At 40.1% G+C, this 24,856-nt stretch overlaps 2 protein-coding genes across 3 annotated transcripts; both read right to left on the reverse strand.

Moving 5' to 3' along the window:
* Positions 1–120: 120 nt before the first annotated feature.
* Positions 121–9,777, reverse strand: LOC134194220 (uncharacterized). Its single transcript, XM_062663146.1, has 21 exons — positions 9,603–9,777; positions 9,308–9,545; positions 7,451–7,594; positions 7,346–7,391; positions 6,679–6,754; positions 6,369–6,423; positions 6,147–6,310; positions 5,944–6,020; positions 5,805–5,885; positions 5,542–5,626; positions 5,347–5,481; positions 5,193–5,288; positions 5,036–5,134; positions 4,894–4,972; positions 4,739–4,833; positions 3,005–3,082; positions 2,893–2,952; positions 2,712–2,825; positions 2,449–2,645; positions 1,202–1,295; positions 121–491 (listed from the first exon to the last, which is right to left on the reverse strand). Exons 1-21 carry the CDS (start codon positions 9,765–9,767, stop codon positions 294–296), a joined length of 2,376 nt encoding a protein of 791 aa, XP_062519130.1. The 5' UTR covers positions 9,768–9,777; the 3' UTR covers positions 121–293.
* Positions 9,778–11,151: 1,374 nt separating this feature from the next.
* LOC134193825 (uncharacterized) lies at positions 11,152–24,820 on the reverse strand. 2 transcript variants are annotated; one of them, XM_062662666.1, is made up of 21 exons: positions 24,643–24,820; positions 24,369–24,585; positions 22,850–22,993; positions 22,745–22,790; positions 19,376–19,451; positions 19,067–19,121; positions 18,845–19,008; positions 18,654–18,730; positions 18,517–18,597; positions 18,254–18,338; positions 18,059–18,193; positions 17,905–18,000; positions 17,748–17,846; positions 17,602–17,680; positions 17,447–17,541; positions 14,064–14,141; positions 13,952–14,011; positions 13,771–13,884; positions 13,508–13,704; positions 12,266–12,359; positions 11,152–11,556 (listed from the first exon to the last, which is right to left on the reverse strand). In XM_062662666.1, the coding sequence occupies exons 1-21, from the start codon at positions 24,802–24,804 to the stop codon at positions 11,359–11,361; spliced, it is 2,352 nt and encodes a 783-aa protein (XP_062518650.1). In that variant the 5' UTR covers positions 24,805–24,820; the 3' UTR covers positions 11,152–11,358. The 2 variants fall into 2 exon arrangements, with proteins under 2 accessions (XP_062518650.1, XP_062518651.1); XM_062662667.1 differs by lacking the exons at positions 11,152–11,556; positions 12,266–12,359 and adding an exon at positions 12,372–13,436.
* Positions 24,821–24,856: the final 36 nt, after the last annotated feature.

Below are 24,856 nucleotides of genomic sequence, written 5' to 3' on the forward strand. Positions count from 1 at the left end.
TGGACTGACCTAGATCTGACTTGTTACGTAGCGTCATGAGTTGCATGTGTGGGGAGATAAACCGGAAGCGATAACGGAAGTAGAAGGCAGCTGTCTAGGCGGGCTGAACGTCAGCACGCTTATCACGCACACAAGGAATCCGTTTATGGTAACAGTCCAACCGCAACCAGCGAGTACCCCGCCTCCTAGTCAAATATAGCAACAACAACAATAGATATGTCCGAAGATTCCAAGAATGACTAAAAAGACGTTAATCAAAATGGCTAATAGAAAACAAAAGTCAAACTAGCTGATCAAGAAGAAAATACTTTGAATGACTTTTCTACATGTTCTCTACATACGGGGCATTTTCGGTCTTGCTCAGCTGGCGCTGTACAGAGTGTTTCCGCACAACCCTCACAAAAAGAGAAGTGGCCACAAGGTACCAGTATATGAGATTTGTCGTTCTGTTTACAAACGACACACGTAATGTCTTTCTTCTCTTCCAGTTCCTGCAACAAACCAATAATTGTAATCAGTGCCAAACCAAATTTAGGAGTTCATTAATTAATTAAGTAACCATTCTAATTTCCTGGCATAACATTACAGCCTGCCCGATAAGCCATCAGCATTCCACTATGTTCAATTCTTCCATTGGAACGCAGTCAGTGAGAATTCTTGCTGTCATACAGAGAATGCGGGTACACAACACTAAAGTAGCTTATGATGTTCCTGGGCGGTAACATGTACTTTACTTGCATTCCACAGCCTTCGTTTTCCTGTACAGCTTCAAAGACCCCTGAGGCAGGCTGATGGCCCAACTGATTATAGAAAAGAAAGTTGCCAAAGCATCATCAAGGCAATCAGGCTGACACCCATCAGACCATCTGTTCAACTGAACTACCTGAAGTAGGAAATTTGAAAGTCATGTACTGGTTTTAGCTGTGGTAAAAGATATCCATGTGCCTTATCCAAGGATGCGGCTAGAAATATAAAATGCCATGTTTGCATCTGTAGCCCTAGATCTATTATGACTACAGCCATATACAGCTTCTTTTGCTGTGTTGATGTTGCAGCCCCATTCAACATTGACCATCATGTGAAATGGGTGTTCCCAATCTAAACTCAACTAGATAAGAAGGGTTCCAGACGTCTTACCAGACAGTAGTGCATAGATAGACATACGTCTGAGATTTAAAATACACTGAAGAAAGAAAATCACCTTGAGTTTATTAGCAATTTCTTTAAGAAATTTCAACACTTTGTCGTTTCGATGGTCATCTGCTCTGTTCATTTCTTGTATATACTCCTCCAGTCTAAAATATAATAAATGCTGTGTAGCAAAGAACCACAAAATACAACTGAACTGTTGTACTTCCTTACTAATTAGACACACTGATTAAATTTATTAGACCTTCACTGGAATCTCAAAGAATCACTGGTAATTAGTTTCCTCTAATCCCAGACCACAAGTTCACTTAATTAGTCCCTCATGACCTCATACTTATCATCAACAGACAGGTTCCCATGAGAAGTAGAACTTATTAAGCATAGTCAGAATGCTTCTATATTCTGTCTAAACTCAACTACCATAGTTATTTTAAGCATTAGTAAAAAGAGGTTAGCAAAGAGGTGACAAACATAAATGCATCAATAGCCACTCCTGTAGCATTTGTTTTGGACTATCCAATATGACAGAATGACTATGTTAGAATAATTCAAGATCAAAACTCAGCCTAAATGCTGATATTCATACACACCAGAAGACACTGTCAAACTGCTTTTTGAACAGTTGATGTCTTGACTCTCTAGTCTCTACTCTCCCTGTTATCAGTCTTGCCCTGACTGCTATTAGAGGTTCTAATTGGGGCAAGCTGTTGGCACACCCACACTCATTCAGTGACTGTCTACAATATACAAGTGATCTACAAAAAAACTTGAAACAAAGATTAAAGATCAATTTAACAATCCATATAGTACTGCTATGGTCACAAACTTTGGAACGCAATATCAATACTGTTTTAGATGTCACCTTCCTGCAGGACATAAAGTAAACCACTAGACAGCACTATAGGAGGTTCAAAGTATGAGTCTATATTGACTTGTACAAAGAGAAAGCTCTTCAAATACAGTATCTGTATTAAAGATGTACTCAAATTGATATATATTCCATAGTGTATGACCAAAAACAAACACTCAGACAAACAGACAAGCAGCTAAGCAAGTACACAAAACATCAACATCAAACATCTCAACCTTCTGCTTAACACCCTTACCTTGCTGACACACATTTACTACAATGTATGCATCTTACACATTAGCAATAGCCTTTCTACATAAGACTTACACATGCACTCTATTTTATGTGCCTCTTGCTCTAACCAAGGTTTGTTCATTCCTATGAAACATGCAGTCAACAAAACCAGACATACAGACACATGGATAGAATATAGATTTAATACAACCAACCTAACACGTAGCTGCTGTTTCAGCTGCAACATTAAATTCTTTAGATGATCTTCTGTAGTTCTCCTTCGAATAGATTCCTTCTCCAGTTTGACCTTTATTTCATCATACTGCTCTTTTTCCCATGTATTTTTCTTTGCTAACGTTTCATTGTTTTCTTCCAGCGTTTTCTGCATACGTCTTGACTCTTGAACAGTTGCCTAAAACACAGCATGAACAACTGAATACCATTTTGTCCCAACTTATAATAACAGACAACACCATGCCTCAGCTTCTTCAAGCTTCTTATCCAAAAGTTGTTGATAGCGGTGCTCCAGTTCTCGCCGAACATCTACATGTTGATGTTCTTTACTACGCAGCTGCTTCTCCAGTGAACGTTTCTACAGAAAGACAATAATCAGTCTTTCTTCGATGTAAGCATCATAACCAATCTATCTCAATCCTCACTGTAGACATTAGTTCATTCAGTGTTTGTCGATGTTCCTCTTCCTGCCCGTGCATATCCATCTGTGGAACAACAATTAGTTAACAGTTTTCTGCAATATAGTTTCATGATTACAAGTAGTTTTTGGATATGGTTGTCTTTCTTTGCCTCTCTCTGGATCCACATAGACTTGTCTGCTTCTTGTACACCAGACTGCAAAAAGACAACAAATTCCATTAAAACAGTAGAGACCATTTCTCAGTACTCTAGTATTCTGTCAATCTGTCTACTACATGGCAGCCTAATAGATATGTATAGTCAGCCCTAATAGCTAGGAACCCATCACAAAAAGACATAAGGCAATCTCACATGGTATGACATATCATGAAGAAGCAACAAGGGTATACCATATTTTTTTCCTGAGACCCAAATAACTTTGCAATAGACTGTACTACTAGCTACTACTGTATGAATTAATTAATGTTTGTACTACAGTAACTTTCCTGCAATGTTAATCAACTTACAATAGATCAACTACTCTCTGTAACATCAGATAAACAAACTAACATTCCTGGTCCGCATTGTTGTCTAGCATCACCCACTAAATGACACAGCCAGACAACATTTCACATAAATAATGTCAAACTATTTGCCATTTAAGTTTTCACAATTCAGGTTGCTACTACACATGATAAGATGCAAAACTTCAGTGTTTAGGCCAAGTCAACTAAATAAATTGATTCTCATCCCGTCCTTCCCAGGCTGTGGGTCATTTTTTATTTTATGCGCATGCTCAATTCTGCTACAGTAGCTAGAGAAGTAGCATGGTAACGTGCGCTACCGTGGGAATGCCAAACAAGTCACGCCTTTCCTCATACTTCAGATTTGGAGTAGCTGTCAGATGCTCAAGCCATGATATGGGTGCATTGTTCTAGAGCAGGCCACTGTTATAGATATCTTCATGGACTACAGCAGCGGTGTGCTTGATTCATTTCAGCACGTCCTGCGCAAAGACTCAAGTCAGCAGCACTAAGAAGGAACTGGTAAGAGTTAGTTGGGGAGGTCACAAGTTCGCTTGAGCAATACTTGGAGTTTCTGCATTACAAAGCCAGACAGCTCCACCCGGCAGCTACGTGCATGAAAGCAAAGACTGAATAAAGAGACAAGAAAACTTAACATGAAAGGTCATTGTGTAACATCTTGAAAAGCTGGTGAATGCTGTTTCATACTTTAATAACCAACTCCACACAGGTATTACAATTCATACTCATACACAAAACATTTTAAATGCATACATAATAAATACATACTAAATAAAAATACAATCCGATTGTCCATCCCAATTTTGAAAAAAATCTGGATGATTACTGTATTTAGTTGACTTGGCCATATCTATTTTTGTTGCATTGAAAACAAATGTTCAGCATATCTCTTCTTTTGCTAAGCAAGAAAATGCATGGCTATACTCACACCTGTACATACACATTTGTTGCCTAGAAAAAAACAAGCCCACAAGCCACACTAAAAAATTGTCAGATTGGGGTAACATTCCAGAAAAAAGTGAGAAGGTTGAATTAGGTTTAATGTCAATTAGGTTAACATGTTTTATTGTTGAGCTAGCTTCCAAGGACTTAATTTTGGTTGTTATGATATCTTACTATCAGAAAAGGCAAACTATGCTTCCAAAGTACTTAAACTAATTAAGCTCCATCCAAACATGACACATACTGTCTGTCAGTGTGCCTGGATAACTGAGCTGAATAACCATCTGTCAGTCCACCTTTCTGTCCACTCATATTCTACACTCAACTCTGTGTGCAGAACATGCAGCTATTCCTACGAAAACAGCTCTACAACAGTTCACCCAACCTTGTGGTGATCATAGCAAAATGGTTTTGCCTTTCCGTGAGATTGAGTAGCCAGAGCTGCAAAGACAATGCCAGCACCCTGGACACTAAAATCAGCTAACAGAAATCAAACAGATAACGTCAGTGCATAACACTAAACAACCAAATAAGACACACCTCGTCCATTCAACCAATCTTGACTTAACTTCACCCTGCTAAGAATCCAACTAGCAAGCTGAGCTTCCCTCCACAACTCCTACATACAGCACAAACCACCAAACTTAAGGTACGGGCCAACACCATAAAAATGTTGTTATACAAAGTCCTCTGTTGCAGCTTTTGGGAAAAACACTGCCACTCTAGCTTTATCCAGCATCCAATGTGGAATTTCAATTCGACTAGCCGATGTCATTCTCAACTGTAAAATAAGATTCACTACTACAAGATCATAATGCAAGATGAATATGACAACACACATCTCGATCTTCTGTCTCAATGATGTCTACACTAGAAAGATTAAAATTGGGGTCAACAATGTTGACCAGATCCTGCACACGGCGAAGAACACCCATCTAACATAAAGAAATAGTAGCAACAATTTCCATGAACATATCCACACAGCTACACTACTTCATCATCGTTCAGCTTTGCCAACGGTGTTTTAACTTGCTGACTGACTTTGTGTTGGTCCAGCAGTGAATCTGCCGTCTGGACTTTTCCTGATCGAACAAGAATATCAAACAAGGATTGATTGCAAAGTACCACCTGTGAAGCCAGAGACACTACATCAATAACAACTATTGGTTTATTGTGATGAGAACCAACCTGTTTCTTGAGATCATGACTAAACTTCTTCAGAAGGTCGTGTGTTGCAGTGTTGATGACAGGCAAAGCATTCTGACCATTTTGTCTATTCCAAGAAAGCAAAAAGTACTAAAACAATACATAAAAATGGCATGGAGGATGAACAAACACAGACTATAATTCTACAAGTCTCTATGCACATGTGTCTGAAATCTCTTAGTTATTTCATTGCTTATCCACCCAACAAACCAATAGAATAAGTTCAATAACCATTACAACCTTACTTGAAAAATTCTTTTGCCACCAGTGACGCGGTAGTGGCATCATCCATGTACAAGCTTGCATGACGAACATCACATGAACTTCTAAAATTCACATAGATAAACTATTCACTTACAGATACAACAGAAGTGTTGTCATTACCCCGAGTGTAGCAACTGGTAGTAACGACTGGCCCACTCCGGTTTCTTTTTTATAGCTTCCGTCCACAATGAGCTGACCTGCAAAACAAGACACAAGAAATAACTTCAGACAATGATTTGTACCTCAGACTGTAACAACTTACACCAAAACTAACTAACTAAACTAACTTCACTTCTGTCTGTGTCCATCACTAGCGATCATACCTGATGGTCAATATCACTCTTGTGTACAACAGCTCGTCTGTCCCTGTCCAGTCTCATTCTATAAAAATCCACTCCTGCAACCAAATCATCAGTTTTCATGTCAGTGACCCAGACGCCTCGAACATACAGCTGCCCAGCTAGATGAGTATCCATCATAAGACGCCCTGAAACATTCAACCATATGACACAACCCTGACAACTCCTCAAGCAAAGTCACATTGCCTTTATCTGTGTTGACAGAATCAAGCGGTGGCTCAAGAAAGAGAAACCTCTGAGTCTGCAATCAACACATATTATAAAATCAAGGTTCTACTAGCTGTTACTCCTCCTAATGAGATTATTTGGGCTACAGTAGATTTGATTTCTCATAACCCAAGCAGATTACAAGATATTACAAAGATAGGAGATAATGCAGTGCAAAATGGTTTCTTTCTCTAACTGATTTATTCTACTGAGGTGAGCCAAACAGATAAGCTGCCAATCAAAAATTGTAAATATTCACTTAATTAATTAACTAGACTTTGCTCCATACCTGCTGCTCCCATTCCTTTTCAGTAATAGGAGATATTGTTGTGCATGTGTCTTCTGGTCCAAGATTTAGCAAAGGGCTACATCAAAATATATCAATGTAAATATACATAAGGATATATATTTGGATATTTTATCAGCATGCATGTATAACTCACTCACATAATCACATTCGCAAGCAAGCAAGCAAGCACACACACACACACACACACACACACACACACACACACACACACACACACACACAAGCTATGACATACACACAACACCCCTGGCACTCACATACAATAAGTCTATAACACCTACTAATCATATCATAACCAAAAATCAACTGAGCATATAAAGTCAAAACACTAAGCTGTGAGACACTTAATCAATCCAGATAATCATAGCCCCAACACCTCACATCATAATAACATGTCAGCTTACTTCTGTACGAATGCACATTAATCAATACATAACAACACAATAAACTGCCACCACAAGATGATCAAATCATAGGAAGTGCCTGTGTAAGTACACAAATGAGTACGCGTACTATATTAACCAACAGTCTGGACACTTCAATTTCATGTAACAAGTTAGGGTAAACACAACACACAACATCCAATGAGCATAACTCACAAGACAGTCACTACTAAATCGATCAGCAGTTAGAAGCCGTAACTTACCAAGTAGGAAATTCGCATAACTCATCACAAACAGTTTGATTTCGATCTACAACAAATAAATCAAACATAGTGCCATCTAGCTATACCAGCCAACAACTTTGCTACCTGATACTATGACAGTCAACACTCGACTATCTTTGAAGCTCTTGTGATGCTCAACTGTGAAAAACCACCGATCTGTTTTCGTCTCAACGGTAACTTTCCTTCCCTCTCGGTACAGTGCCAATGCCCCAATTTTCAATCCCTCGCCTAAACAGTCAAGAACCAATATACCTTGCTGTCCACAATGTGATTATCATGAAAACTTAGTTAAGAATCATGAGATTACTTTATATAATAGAGTGCAACCTTGTCTCAACAAGTAAATAAAATAAACCAACAAATGAACAAGGAAGCATCTTACAACTCTTGAAAAGACAATGTAAACAATCTAACATATTTTGTACTATTCATGTACAGTTTTCATGCTCTAATCTGATTATTATCCTCACCCACACCTTCGCTTATTAAGTAATCCTACTCCTAACAAGAAGGCTAATAATATCTAAGCAATAAGTTTGTTCAGACACTGAAAATAGAGAAAGTCAAGGGACAGATTATGTGAAACACTTACTGGTGGGTACAGTACAGTACTCTCAATACAATATGATACCCAATCTCACTGGCTTTCTACATCATACTCTGTAACCCATTGCAAGTATGTAATACATGTGCAGAGTGGAATGTAAGGCAAAATTTTTGGACAGACATCGTGTTCTAGCAAAAGAGGTTGACCTGACATTTTAAATTCTAGGCATATATTCTTATTTGATTTCACAATCCTTTCTTGTAATTAGGGACATCAACATTTAGTTCAATTTCCTTATTTGTTGCTTCGTATTCACTACTGTATCTATTGGCTATCAAAATATAAACTGTTATAGTATTACGGTATTGTCATTTATGCACTCATGCATATGTAGATCAATCGTCAACTCTTTAGATTTTGCCTGCTGCTTCTGTCAGTTGTCTAGACTTTTGAGTTGCTCATTGATTCCCTACCATCCATGCAATCACTATTACACCTTGACCAATCATGTAGTAGATATGTCCAATCAAAGAAAAATTGTGGTCAGTCATGAACACCAGTTGGTCGGTCAATGACCGATGACCGACCTTTATATTCCACTCTGCACGTGTTTAATTAATTATAATTTACACAAGTCCAGCATACCTTGACAACATTTTACAAACCGTTGACTCTAAAACTGGGTTCACAATATGTTCCGCTTACCTCTAAGATGCGGTGCGGCAAACCACTGATTGCCGCATTCTACCGCCCGAACATGTTACCCGCCACGGTCTCTGTTCACAAATTCTACTTTGGCTACGATGTCTGGTGCCCTTTTGTCTCGATCCCGAGGTATAATAATTACCCGTTTAAAGATACTCATTGTGCTTGTGTTCTTGAATTTAACTTTGTTGCTACACTTCTTCGCCGTCAAAATGTGCAACAGACGTTAGGTACGCCCTCTATATCGGAGAAGGTAGGGAGCAGAAACTTTTTGTCCATGAATTGCGTCTTCACAATGTAGAGCCATTTTTACTTACAGAGTATCATGTTAAAGCTATCACGTTGTACCTTCTTCGATACAATACTTCAATATCCAGAATAAGTGTGACCACCTGATTTCATGCCAGGCTACGATTGGTCAAACATTAGCAGCAGCAAGCGGTTTTCCGCAGAGATAGAAAAGTTTTCTATCCCTGCTGGCTGCCGTTTATTTCTGATGAGCGGCATGCTGCTTGTTGTACACTTCGCAATTTTCCAAAACAAAATTCACTATTGACACTAACTGTTTCAGTCAAATTGATCAGCAAGTAGAAATAATCTTAACAATTGAAAACCCATTATTTGACGCAATATACAAAATTTTAATTAAATTATTAAAACATAATTTACGTCACTTCCGGTTGCCTTACCAAACTCTCCAATCATGTCGTCGCATTGTCGCTTATTCTCGTCGCATTGTCGCTTATTTGTGTATCCCAACAGCAATACCTTCCGCGCCAACTCCGTCTTGTGGTTGACAAGAGTCAAACATTTCGTCTCCGCGCTATAACAGACTTTCCCCAGATTCCTCCGACTCGTCGGACCTCCCGACGGCAAATCAATACTCGCATTGTATTCTACCGTTCTTTCTTCACTGTTTGTAGTTTTCTAGCGACACAACGCTGTTTGGTCTCTCATTGTGTACATGCAGAGTGCTGTAGAAACCTTTATTTCGAGTTTAGGCGCATTATAAATTGTTTTGCGAAAGCTTTCGCGCGTCTCCAGCAGGCCATCGTACCAGTTTCCTACCATCTCTCGCACGCCTTCCCATAACTGCCACGAGGGAGAGTAAGACTCTTGAATCGAGAGATTTACTCGATGCAACGACATAATGAGATCCCCTGGCTGTCACGTGATGTAAATTAAGCGCACGTGCATTCGAATCAAGGTGTCTGCTATCGTGACGTCACGTGGTTTACGTAATCTAACATTCCGTTCGTTAGGTTGGTGCCAACGTAGGTATCGTGAACCACCGTGCTGTGTGACTAGTTACTAGTTCTAGGGTAGACTATCCGTAGGAGCCTCGCGTTGAACACGTCGCAACAGAGTTGACGTTTCTGACCGCGTACCGTCTACTGAAACGTCCCGCCCTGGCTAGACAATACGTATTCATTGAAACCTTGTTATGGAATAAGAAACATGCAAAATTCCTAGTAATTTAGATTACGTATCTGAGATAAGTCTGATAGATCTAGTCTCGGCCTCCCAGACCCGTGTAGCGCCAATTCGAAATCTGGGATGGTACCGCCTCTTCTAATATATTGCGGTTGGTCCAAAGGACCAGCATTAGTGTTTAGTTTCATAATGCATACCTTTCCAATTACAGCTCTAATCAACGCAGACATCTCATTCGTATCTGCTGTCTACCAAAGACTACACTGTACACAAACGACGACTGATAGTGCGCTCTTCACGCAAACTCACGTCCCTACACGTCGTGGTTTGTATTCTGCGCCTGTCAACGGCAGTAACGACACCTAGTAAAGCCGTTTCCTCGAACCGATGCTTACTAGCTATAGCCAGCCAGCTGCATGCTCAACGACTTCATGATCACGTCTACTAGACAAAGTCTTGCAGAGAATTCACGGCGGAGTTCTGTCGCGATTTCGCGGCAAGTCACATCGAATCCGGACGATCGAGTCATAGCGGATGCGCGCATCGCGAATTCGCGGCGATCAGACACATGCCGATCGCGTCCGCGGCACCACTAGTCAAAGAAAGTGTTTCCTAACGTCCCGTTCACGTTCCCTACTAACACACAAATGATAAAACCGTAGCCACTCTAGACACAAAGCGACACGATGTTATAGCGGGACATGTCTTCGTCGTTCTTGTATTACGGAAAGGCATGTATTTACACAACTAAACACTAATGTTGGTCCTAGAACCAACCGCAATATATAATATATTGAGAAGAGGCGGTACCATCCCAGACCCGATTTTGAATCGGCTCTACACGGGTCTGGGAGGCCGAGGCTATGCTAGATCTAGCCTCGTACCCAGGCTCTCCGGGCGCGCAAGAGGGCCTGGGTACGAGGCTATGCTAGATCATACATTGCTCTCGTTTCGCGCAATCATAATCAAGACAATTGAAATGTACAGTACAAGTATGCACTCAGTTCCGACCCGTTCTAACGACAGTGCTAGGGTCTACTAGTTGTCGACCTTTAGTAAATCGATATCGGCAAACAGTGTTAGATACAGCTAGCACGGAATGTTTTGGTGGGTTGCAATGCGGAACGTCAGCACGCGCCGCCTATCACGCGCACACACACGGAATCCGCTAGTGGCCAGTTCAACCACAACCAGCGAGTACCCCGCTTCCTAGCCAAATATACCAACAACAAATAGTACAGTATGTCCAAAGATTCCCGACTAAAAAGACGATAATCAAATAGAAAACAAAAGTCAAACTAACTGATCAAGAAGAAAATACTTTGAATGACTTTTCTACATGTACTCTACATACGGGGCATTTTCGGTCTTGCTCAGCTGGCGCTGTACAGAGTGTTTCCGCACAACCCTCACAAAAAGAGAAGTGGCCACAAGGCACCAGTATATGAGATTTGTCGTTCTGTTTACAAACGACACACGTAATGTCTTTCTTCTCTTCCAGTTCCTGCAACAAACCAATAATTGCAATCAGTGCCAAACCAAATTTAGGAGTTCATTATTTAATTAAGTAACCATTCTAATTTCTTGGCATAACATTACAGCCTGCCCGATAAGCCATCAGCATTCCACTATGTTCAATTCTTCCATTGGAACGCAGTCAGTGAGAATTCTTGCTGTCATACAGAGAATGCGGGTACACAACACTAAAGTAGCTTATGATGTTCCTGGGCGGTAACATGTACTTTACTTGCATTCCACAGCCTTCGTTTTCCTGTACAGCTTCAAAGACCCCTGAGGCAGGCTGATGGCCCAACTGATTATAGAAAAGAAAGTTGCCAAAGCATCATCAAGGCAATCAGGCTGACACCCATCAGACCATCTGTTCAACTGAACTACCTGAAGTAGGAAATTTGAAAGTCATGTACTGGTTTTAGCTGTGGCAAATGATATCCATGTGCCTTATCCAAGGATGCGGCTAGAAATATAAAATGCCATGTTTGCATCTGTAGCCCTAGATCTATTATGACTACAGCCATATACAGCTTCTTTTGCTGTGTTGATGTTGCAGCCCCATTCAACATTGACCATCATGTGAAATGGGTGTTCCCAATCTAAACTCAACTAGATAAGAAGGGTTCCAGACGTCTTACCAGACAGTAGTGCATAGATAGACATACGTCTGAGATTTACAATACAGGAAGAAAGAAAATCACCTTGAGTTTATCAGCAATTTTTTGAAGAAATTTCAACACTTTGTCGTTTCGATGGTCATCTGCTCTGTTCATTTCTTGTATATAGTCCTCCAGTCTAAAATATGATAAATGCTGTGTAGCAAAGAACCACAAAATACAACTGAACTGTTGTAAACTTCCTTACTAATTAGACATACTGATTAAATTTATTAGACCTTCACTGGAATCTCAAAGAATCACTGGTAATTAGTTTCCTCTAATCCCAGACCACAAGTTCACTTATTAGTCCCTCATGACCTCATACTTATCATCAACAGACAGGTTCCAATGAGAAGTAGAACTTATTAAGCATAGTCAGAATGCTTCTATATTCTGTCTAAACTCAACTACCATAGTTATTTTAAGCATTAGTAAAAAGAGGTTAGCAAAGATGTGACAAACATAAATGCATCAATAGCCACTCCTGTAGCATTTGTTTTGGACTATCCAATATGACAGAATGACTATGTTAGAATAATTCAAGATGAAAACTCGACCTAAATGCTTCATACACACCAGAAGACACTGTCAAACTGCAGCTGATGTGTTGACTCTCTAGTCTCTACTCTCCTTGTCAGTCTTGCCCTGACTGCTATTAGAGGTTCTAATTGGGGCAAGCTGTTGGCACACCCACACTCATTCAGTGACTGTCTACAATACACAAGTGATCTATATAAAAAACTTGAAACAAAGACTAAAGATCAATTTAACAATCCATATAGTACTGCTATGGTCACAAACTTTGGAACGCAATATCAATACTGTTTTAGATGTCACCTTCCTGCAGGACATAAAGTAAACCACTAGACAGCACTATAGGAGGTTCAATGTAGATGAGTCTACATTGACTTGTACAAAGAGAAAGCTCTTCAAATACAGTATCTGTATTAAAGATGCACTCAACTGATGTATATGCCATAGTGTATGACCAAAAACAAACACTCAGACAAACAGACAAGCAGCTAAGCAAGTACACAAAACATCAACATCAAACATCTCAACCTTCTGCTTAACACCCTTACCTTGCTGACACACATGTACTACAATTTATGCATTTTACACATTAGCAATAGCCTTTCTTCTATCTACCTAAGACTTACACATGCACTCTATTTTATGTGCCTCTTGCTCTAACCAACGTTTTTGTTCATTCCTATGAAACATGCAGTCAACAAAACCAGACATACAGACACATGGATAGAATATAGATTTAATACAACCAACCTAACACGTAGCTGCTGTTTCAGCTGCAACATTAAATCCTTTAGATGATCTTCTGTAGTTCTCCTTTGAGTAGATTCCTTCTCCAGTTTGACCTTCATTTCGTCATACTGCTCTTTTCCCCATGTATTTTTCTTTGCTAACTTTTCATTGTTTTCTTCCAGCTTTTTCTGCATACGTCTTGACTCTTGAACAGTTGCCTAAAACACAGCATGAACAACTGAATACCATTTTGTCCCAACTTATAATAACAGACAACACCATGCCTCAGCTTCTCCAAGCTTCATATCCAAAAGTTTTTGATAATGGTGCTCCAGTTCTTGCCGAACATCTACATGTTGATGTTCTTTACTACGCAGCTGCTTCTCCAGTGAACGTTTCTACAGAAAGACAAGAATCAGTCTTTCTTCGATGTAAGCATCATAACCAATCTATCTCAATCCTCACTATAGACATTAGCTCATTCAGTGCTTGTCGATGTTCCTCTTCCTGCTCGTGCATATCCATCTGTGGAACAACAATTAGTTAACAGTTTTTTGCAGTATAGTTTCACGATTACAAGTAGTTGTTGGATTTGTTTGTCCTTCTTTGCCTCTCTCTGGATCCACATAGACTTGTCTGTTTCTTGTACACCAGACTGCAAAAAGACAACAAATTCCATTAGAACAGTAGAGGCCATTTCTCAGTACTCAAGTCTGTGACTCTGTCAGTCTGTCTGCTAACTACATGGCAGCTTAATAAATATGTAGTCAGCCCTAATAGAAACCCATCACAGAAAGGCATAAAGCAATCTCACATGGTATGACATATGTCAAGAAGCAACAAGAGTACACCATATCTGTCCATCCTGAGACCCAAATAACTTGCAATAGACTGACTACTACTACAGTAGCTACAGTACTACTGTAATGTTTATACTACAGTAAGCCTCATATCCACTTTCCTACCCTACCTTCTTGACTTGTCAACTTATAGAGAAATCAAGGACATCAAGGATTACACCAAAGACAAGGAAAAATTTGGCTAATTACCCTTTAGACACTGACCACAGGAATTTACTCCACACTTTGCATAAACTAATGTTAATCAACTTACATTAGATCAACTACTCTCTGTAACATCAGATAAACAAACTAACATTCCTGGTCTGCATTGTTGTCTAACATCACCCACTAAATGACACAGCCAGACAACATTTCACATAAATAATGTCAAACTATTTGCCATTTAAGTTTCACAATTCAGGTTGCTACTACACATGATTAGATGCAAAACTTCAGTGTTTAGGCCAAGTCAACTAAATAAATTGATTCTCATCCCGTCCTTCCCAGGCTGTGGGTCATTTTTTATTTTATGCGCATGCTCAATTCTGCTACAGTAGCTAGAGAAGTAGCATGGTAACGTGCGCTACCGTGGGAATGCCAAACGAGTCATGCCTTTCCTCATACTTCAGATTTGGTGTAGCTGTCAGGTGCTCAAGCCATGACATGGGTGCATTGTTCCAGAGCAGGCCACTGTTGTAGACATCTTCATGGACTACAGCAGTGGTGTGCTTGATTCATTTCAGCACGTCCTGAGCAGAGACTCAAGTCAGCAGCACTAAGAAGGAACTGGTAAGAGTTAGTTAGGGAGTCATAAGTTTGCTTGAGCAATACATGGAGTTTCTGCATCACCAAGCCAAACAACTCCAACCAGCAGCTACGTGCACGAAAGCAAAGATTGAATAAAAATACAAGAAAACTTAAAATGAAAGGTCATTGTGTAACATCTTGAAAAGCTGGTGAATGCTGTTTCATACTTTAATAACCAACTCCACACAGGTATCACAATCACAATTCATACTCATACATAAAACATTTTAAATGCATACATACTAAATATGTACTAAATACTAGTAAATGAAGCTGTGTTTACACCGTCGCTTCAGATCTACAAGCGTATGTGCATGTAGTTGTGTGTGTGTGTGTGTGTGTGTGTGTGTGTGTGTGTGTGTGTGTGTGTGTGTGTGTGTGTGTGTGTGTGTGTGTGGTGCTTGTTTGTTTGTTTGTTTGTTTGTGTGTGTATACATTTTGTGAATATTAATGTAAATTTTATTAATTTTTGTCTATTTATTGTCATTATCATTAATTAATCATTAGCTTGTTGCTACAATGGATAATTCTTTGAAAACCTAGGGATGCGTCGATGTGATTAAAGATAATTAACTAAATATCAATGTCCCACACTACACTTTGAATTCAGTACATGCACATGCGTGACAGCTGCGTCTCTTGCACGGAGCGGGCTTGTTATCCACATTATTTCTCAATTCTGCATGTAGCGCTCTTGCTTGCATTACTTTAGGTGGACACGATTATCATGCATTCATTGAGCCGTTGCTATCATCTTTCGTTCCATTAATTAAAATTAATTTGTTGTAGCTAGAGATCGACGTACGTGCACGGGAAATACTGTGAAGCGACATGTATGTGTAGCGAATGGATCCAGAAGAAAGCATGCAGTGCAACGTTTCCTACAAATCTTTCTTGCAAGAACGATCAGTCCTACTTACACCTGTAAATATGTTCTTGCATGGAGCGGGCTTGTTATCCACGTTATTTCTCGTGCTCGATCTTGCATCACTTGCAGGTAACTACTGAGGTGGACGAGATTATCATGCTTTCGTTGAGCCTTACATTGCTAGCATCTTTCGTTCCGATGATAATTCGTGGTAGCTAGATAAAGATTGATCTCGTACGTATCCTAGAAATACTGTGAAGCGACATGTAGTGACGAGATCCAGAAGAAAGCAGCGTTAGCGTTTCCTACAAATCTTTCTTGCAAGATGCCGCCGATCGTTCATCATCAGTACTACTTGCAGCCAAAACATATTGCTCTCTTGAAGATCACGTATGACATGTTGGTCGTGCGCACAGTACATGCATGGTCCCATGGGACCTTCGTTTGCCTTCTTGAAGAACGATGAATTCGTTTGTTTTGCGATTCTTCTTTAAAAAAGTAACAGACGCGTACAACTCTAGTCTGAACTTTACTCTGCGCTTCTCAGTCTGACAACGGTTTAACGTTTTTACTATGGATATGACATCTCGGCTTTTCTGTTATAATGCGCAGGATTGTTACGTCACCCATTGTTGGTGTCACAAAGGACTGCTGATTGGCTCAACAAATTCCTGAGAGTGATTCACACCGATATGCTATTGTTATGGCAGCTATTTTGTGCGTCCCAAAACGACAGTTGATTAGCTCAACAAACTCCCCGAGCGTGACACATGCTTACAAACATAGCAACATACCGACAGACAGATCGGAAGTCAATTCAGCCCGTTTAGAATGAGCTTCTCGTGAAGCAGTCCACCACTTATTGTGGTGTCCTTCTTTTATGCTCGTAGCTTAATAAATAAAATCTGACCGTCCATCCCAATTTCGAAAAAAATCTGGATGATAACTACTGTATTTAGCTGACTTGGCCATATCTATCTTTTTGTTGCATTGAAAACAAATGTTCAGCATATCTCTTCTTTTGCTAAGCAAGAAAGTGCATGGCTATACTCACACCTGTACATACACATTTGTTGCCTAGAAAGAAAAAGCCCACAAGCCACACTAAAAAATTGTCAGATTGGGGTAACATTCCAGAAAGAAAATGAGCAGGTTGACATTAGGTTTAATGTCAATAAGGTTGACATGTTTTATTGTTGAGCTTCCAAAGAGTAATTTTGGTTGTTATGATATCTTACTATCAGAAAAGGCAAACTATGCTTCCAAAGTATTGAGACTAAGACTGCTCCAAACATATGCCACTTTACTGTCTGTCTGTTTGCTTGGATAGCTGAATAGCCGTCTGTCAGTTCACCTTTCTGTCCACTCATATTCTACACTCAACTCTGTGTGCAGAACATGCAGCTATTCCTATAAAACCAGCTCTACAACAGTTCACCCAACCTTGTGGCGATCATAGCAAAACGGCTTTGCCTTTCCTTGAGATTGAGTAGCCAGAGCTGCAAAGACAATGCTACCACCCTGAACACTGAAATCAGCTAACAGAAACCACACAGATAACGTCAGTGCATAACACTAAACAACCAAATAAGACACACCTCGTCCATTCAACCAATCTTGACTTAACTTCACCCTGCTAAGAATCCAACTAGCAAGCTGAGCTTCCCTCCACAACTCCTACATACAGCACAAACCACCAAACTTAATTAAGGTACGGGCCAACACCATAAAAATGTTGTTATACAAAGTCCTCTGTTGCAGCTTTTGGGAAAAACACTGCCACTCTAGCTTTATCCAGCATCCAATGTGGAATTTCAATTCGACTAGCCGATGTCATTCTCAACTGTAAAATAAGATTCACTACTACAAGATCATAATGCAAGATGAATATGACAACACACATCTTGATCTTCTGTCTCAATGATGTCTACACTAGAAAGATTAAAATTGGGGTCAACAATGTTGACCAGATCCTGCACATGGCGAAGAACACCCATCTAACATAAAGAAATAGTAGCAACAATTTCCATGAACATATCCACACAGCTACACTACTTCATCATCGCTCAGTTTCGCCAACGGTATTTTAACTTGCTGACTGACTTTGTGTTGGTCCAGCAGTGAATCTGCCGTCTGGACTTTTCCTGATCGAATAAGAATCTCCAACAAGGATTGATTACAAAGTACCACCTGTGAAGCCAGAGACACTAGATCAATAACAGCTATTGGTTTATTGTGATGAGAACCAACCTGTTTCTTGAGATCATGAGTAAACTTCCTCAGAAGGTCGTTTGTTGCAGTGTTGATGAGAGGCAAAGCATTCTGACCATTTTGTCTATTCCAAGAAAGCAAAAAGTACTAAAACAATACATAAAAATGGCATGGAGGATGAACAAACACAGACTATAATTCTACAAGTCTCTATGCACGTGTGTCTGCAATCTCTTAGTTATTTCATTGCTTATTCACCCAACAAACCAATAGAATAAGTTCAATAACCATTACAACCTTACTTGAAAAATTCTTTTGCCACCAGTGATGCGGTAGTGGCCTCTTGCATGTAAAAGCTTGCATGACGAACATCACATGAACCTCTAATTCACACAGATAAACTATTCACTTACAGATACAACAGAAGTGTTGTCATTACCCCGAGTGTAGCAAACGGTAGTAACGACTGGCCCACTCCGGTTTCTTTTCTAAAGCTTCTGTCCACATTGAGCTGACCTGCAAAACAAGACACTAGATAAACAATGATCTGTACCTCAGACTGTAACAACTTACACCAAAACTAACTAAACTAACTTCACTTCTGTCTGTGTCCATCACTAGCAATCATACCTGATGGTCAATATCACTCTTGTGTACAACAGCTCGTCTGTCCCTGTCCAGTCTCATTCTATAAAAATCCACTCCTGCAACCAAATCATCAGTTTTCATGTCAGTGACCCAGACGCCTCGAACATACAGCTGCCCAGCTAGATGAGTATCCATCATAAGACGCCCTGAAACATTCAACCATATGACGTAACCCTGACAACTCCTCAAGCAAAGTCACATTGCCTTTATCTGTGTTGACAGAATCAAGCGGTGGCTCAAGAAAGAGAAACCTCTGAGTCTGCAATCAACACATATTATAAAATCAAGGTTCTACTAGCTGTTACTCCTCCTAATGAGATTATTTGGGCTACAGTAGATTTCATTTCTCGTAACCCAAGCAGATTACAAGATATTACAAAGATAGGAGATAATGCAGTGCAAAATGGTTTCTTTTTTCCCTAACTGATTTATTCTACTGAAGTGAGCCAAACAGATAAGCTGCCAATCAAAAATTGTAAATATTCACTTAATTAACTAGACTTTGCTCCATACCTGCTGCTCCCATTCCTTTTCAGTAATAGGAGATATTGTTGTGCATGTGTCTTCTGGTCCAAGATTTAGCAAAGGGCTACATCAAAATATATCAATGTAAATATACATAACGATATATATTTGGATATTCATATCAACATGCATGTGTAACTCACTCACACAATCACATGCACGCACACACACACACACACACACACACACACACACACACACACACATACACACACACACACACACACACACACACACACACACACACACACACCAGCTACGACAGGCACACAAACACCGCCTTGGCACTCAGACACAATAATTCTATAACACCTACAAGTGTAGAAAATAGGAAAACAGACTGAGCCTTGGTAAGACATTCTTGTATGGCGTTACATGTCTAATTAAGTGCTTCCCCTACTGCAGCCATTTTGCATGTAATTTTTGATAACCAACTTCCAAGGAAGAAATGGCATTATAGGCAGCTAAGGTTTTCTCTGGATAAAGCATGCTAGGAGGCACCTAAGTTTATGAAATTAACTGTTACACCATTGGAAATGCCATCACGTGCTAAGGGACAAGGTTTACACTAAAACATCATACATCATATATGTGTACGCAATGGATGTTTAGTCCTAACATGTCCCAACACCGGTGTAGTATTCGGTCGGACAAACAACACACTTGGTGGAACATTGTCCCTCATATGTCCTACCGTTATTTTCCACACTACCTACTAATCATATCACAACTGAAAATCAACTGGACATATAAAGTTAAAACAGTGCAGAGCTCGAAATAACGGCTGGACATCGGACAATGTCTGATCAATATTACTAGTTGTCCGGGCAACTGAATCTATGCGTGGACATCCTAGTCCGGTCATATCAATCTGAACTGTAGCCAAGGAATCTTGATTTTGTTAACCAATGTGAACTTAGAACAAGCTAGAGCAAACTGTCGAGCATATAACTTTTAGCATGGCTACGCGAGACTAGCAGTATGCCTGCTGCATCACAGGTGGTCACAGGTGCAGGTAACACGATTTAAGTCTGTAAGAGTTTTACAATAACAAACAGCTGGTTAGGTGTCGTGCTAACATGTGGTTGGGTTGAATTCATTTTTCTGGCAGTTGTTGCAGGTCTTGAATGTGTCTAGGTAAGGCAGCCATCCCAGTCCTTTGGCCAGCCATCCGTTGAGTGTAGTCCTGCAACTAGGCCACTGCTCATCTCTTTCTATGCAATTAGAGCAGGCTTTACCCCTTGGCATAGTTTCATGGGCTATCACAAATCAATGAGTCTAGCATCCTAACTTTTACTTGTCTTTCGTTCGTTCAAAGTGGACAACGTTGCAGCATCAATTCTGCCAGAAGGAGCACCGTCTGGTTAACTACCAGTAATGGTGAAAGGATGGGAATTGCCTCTTTTGGGCAGCAGGCGCTTTCGCATTTGGAGAAGAGAACCAACATAAATATTTAATGAAAACGCAGAGTATTATGCTGATCAGTTTCTAAGTGTTTGTGTTCATTGCATTATATAATAGTGCAATCATGTATGCAAACAGTGAAAGAGCGCCAACGTGTTGTGTTAAAATTGATTCAAGTTACCTGAAACAACCTTGCTATCCCAGTAAGGCAGTGGGCTTTATGCCCCAAATGGCACCTACTAATCTGGTTGCTAGGGCTCAAAGAGGTACATGTAGTGTACATGTCCATGATGCTGCATAGTGAAGTCCACAGAGCAGTGACAACAGCTCTTTATGTGTATGGATACATTATGAATATATAATCTATATCTATAAAGGAAAGTAGGCCCATGGATGCAGCCATTTTGAATTTTTGTTTCGTAATTACTCGTAAACTGCTATTCCTTTCCGCTCCTCCTTTAGCACTTAGCCTTCTCTACTTTCGTAAAGCAACTGGTGCTCTTCGCGGCGGCCAGTACCCCGTACTTTGCTTTGTGTTTTTTTTTTTTTTTTGAAAATTGTGACGTCACAAAACTTTGTTCCCTATGCGCTCGCAAACCACTGCACTTCCTCGCTTCTACTCTAGCATGCGGCCTTTTCTCAGTTTGAAATAGCAACTGGTGACGTTTTCGGTAGTCTGTGTCCTATACCTAGGCGTTGCTGGCATTCATCTGTACTTCTTGATGTCATCCTATGCCCAGACTCATTGTTGCGTCACCTATAGTAATGTCGCACATTTATTGTGGCATCACAAACACTCTGCTGTTTTGGCTAAAGCACGACAAAAAGTTGTCATTACAGCAAACCCGCCTGTAGACTGTCAAAATTCCTCCCAAAAAGCGTTCTCTGTCTGCTATTTTGTCAAAGGCAAAGCGACGAAAGTTATCACTGCGACAGGAAAAAGATAACAAAGCTACTCGCCGACTTGACTCACAGCGCCAGCGCAGTGCCCGTCGACGGATCGCAAAAGCTACTACTAAAACTTCTTCTCCAGTCAATGAAAGAGCTAACGATGAGCACCGCTGTCTTTCTTAACACGCGCTTAGCACGTGCGTCAATAATCGCATACTTCTAGAATATTCTTAGACTTTCTACCCAAGTTGTCTCGTTTTGGAACTGTGTCTATGTTGGCAATGCCATCAAAACGTCATCAATAATAGTTTTAACCAATGACAAAATTATGAATGTATGATATTATACAATATATGCTGTATAATATACTGTATATGCAATTATAACGTATTTGTGTGCAACTACTGCTCGAAGCATTTTTCAAAGAATTTCTGCCATGAAACTCAATGTTCCAATGACGGATATCCACTTTATCGTCATCCATGGGTGTCTCCTCTTAGATAACCACATTTTATTATGCCCAAAGAGTCTAGACGCTGGAATTGTGTTAATTAACTTAATTAATTGGCCCGGGCGAAGAACGAGCTACATGGCTTGTTATGTTATATATTATATTATATGTTATATTATGATATTGCACATTTTGTAAACGTCTGATCAAATTTGGCAGAAGTCTGGTCAAAAGCTACTTTGGTCTGAGTTTATGTCCGGCCAACTTTTTTCCTTATTTCGAGCACTAAAACACTAAGCTGTGAGACACTTAATCAATCCAGATAATCATAGCCCCAACACCTCACATCATAATAACATGTCAGCTTACTTCTGTACGAATGCACATTAATCAATACATAACAACACAATAAACAGCTACCACAAGATGATCAAATCATACAAAGTGCCTGTGTAAGTACAGAAATGAGTATGTGTACTATATTAACCAACAGTCTGGACACTTCAATTTCATGTAACAAGTTAGGGTAAACACAACACACAATATCCAATGAGCATAACTCACAAGACAGTCACTACTAAATCGATCAGCAGTTAGAAGCCGTAACTTACCAAGTAGGAAAGTCGCATAACTCATCGCAAACAGTTTCATTTCGATCTACAACAAATAAATCAAACATAGTACCATCTAGCTATACCAGCCAACAACTTTGCTACCTGATACTATGACAGTCAACACTCGACTATCTTTGAAGCTCTTGTGATGATCAACTGTGAAACACCACCGATCTGTTTTCGTCTCAACGGTAACTCTCCTTCCCTCTCGGTACAGTGCCAATGCCCCAATTTTCAATCCCTCGCCTAAACAGTCAAGAACCAATATACCTTGCTGTCCACAATGTGATTATCACGAAAACGTAGTTAAGAATCATGAGATTACTTTATATAATAGAGTGCAACCTTGTCTCAACAAGTAAATAAAATAAACCAACATGTAAACAGGGAGGCATCTTACAACTCTTGAAAAGACAATGTAAACAATCTAACATGTTCTGTACTATGCACATACAGTTTTCATGCTCTAATCTGATTATCTTTGCCTAAAGAGAGCAATCACTATCTCCTCACCCCACCATCGTTTATTAATTAAGTAACTCGTAACAAGAAGGCTAATAATATCCAAGTAATAAGTTTGTTCAGACGCTGAAAAATAGAAAAAGTCAAGGGACAGATTATGTGAAACACTTACTGGTGGGTACAGTACTCTCAATACAATTGGTACCCAATCTCACTGGCAAGCCTCTCTACATTATACACTCTGTAACCCATTGCAAGGATGTAATTAGCCTTGAACTTCCAGACCAGAGAGCGCGCGAACTCTAGTTTGGACCAAGTCGATACTAAAATGATTTCGGAAATAGCCTTCTAAGCCAATCAGCTCCTTACAACCAGAATGTTGGTTGTAAATTCTGATAGTTTAGCAATAATTAGTTATGCTAAGTGCACTGATGCTGATTGCGTGCGTGTGAAATCCTCGTGGGCAGCTAAGTGCACGCCAGAACCGTGATGAAGACTGGTGCACGCACACATCTTAGTTTTAGTTTCAGCTTCAGTTCTTCAATATTTTCAAGCTTGCGGTGACAGGACATGCACAGCATCGTCGCTAGACCATCACCTTTGACAACTGGCGAGCGGTAGTCTCGCCAGTCGAGCGGTTAGACTAGCTAGCAGTCTGCCGAAGAATCAAAGATTCATCGTTTCACGCCGTCCACCAAGATATCCCAGCATACACTGCAGACATCTCTTATTTGTTCGTGAGATCTCATGGCATTTATAAATGATATGTTGATCTAGGTAAAACGATCCTATGCTGTTAGCATTGCTTTTGATAAATACTTCCGAAATCATTTTAGTATCGTTTTGGTCCAGACTAGAGTTCGCATGCTCTCTGGTCTGGAAATTCGAGGCTAGGATGTAATACACGTGTTTAATTAATTTACACGAGTCCAGTGTACGTTACAACACTTTACAAACCATTGACTCTAAATCCTCCTGCCACTACTATTGCACACTTCGCACTTGCCCACACAAATCTACTATTGACACTAACTGCTTCAGTCAAATTGATCGGCAAGTAGATATAATCTTAACAATTGAAAACCCATTATTTAACGCAATATACAAAATTTTGATTAAATTATTAAAACATAATTTACGTCACTTCCGGTTGCCTTACCAAACTCTCCAATCACGTCCTCGCAATGTGGCTTCTTCGTGTATCCCAACAGCAATACCTTTCGCGCCAACTCCGTCTTGTGGTTGACAAGAGTCAAACATTTCTTCTCCGCGCTATAACAGACCTTCCCCAGATCCCTCCGAGTCGTCAGACCTCCCGACGGCAAATCAACGCTCGCATTGTATTCTACCGTTCTTTCTTCACTGTTTTCACTTTTCTAGCGACACAACGCTGTTTGGTATCTCACTGTGTACATGCAAAGTGCTGTAGAAACCTCTATTTCGAGTTTAGGCACATAAATTGTTTTGCGAAGGCTTTCGCGCGTCTCCAGTAGGCCGTCGTACCAGTTCTGTACCATCTCTCGCACGCCTTCCCATAACTGCCACGTGGGAGAATAAGACCGTTCAATTGAGAGATTTACTCGATGCAACGACATAACGATGCAGGGAGATCCCCGGCTGTCACGTGATGTAAATTAAGCATTTCGA

This window comes from Corticium candelabrum, chromosome 18 (genome assembly GCF_963422355.1).
Source record: "Corticium candelabrum chromosome 18, ooCorCand1.1, whole genome shotgun sequence".
Lineage (NCBI taxonomy): Eukaryota > Metazoa > Porifera > Homoscleromorpha > Homosclerophorida > Plakinidae > Corticium > Corticium candelabrum.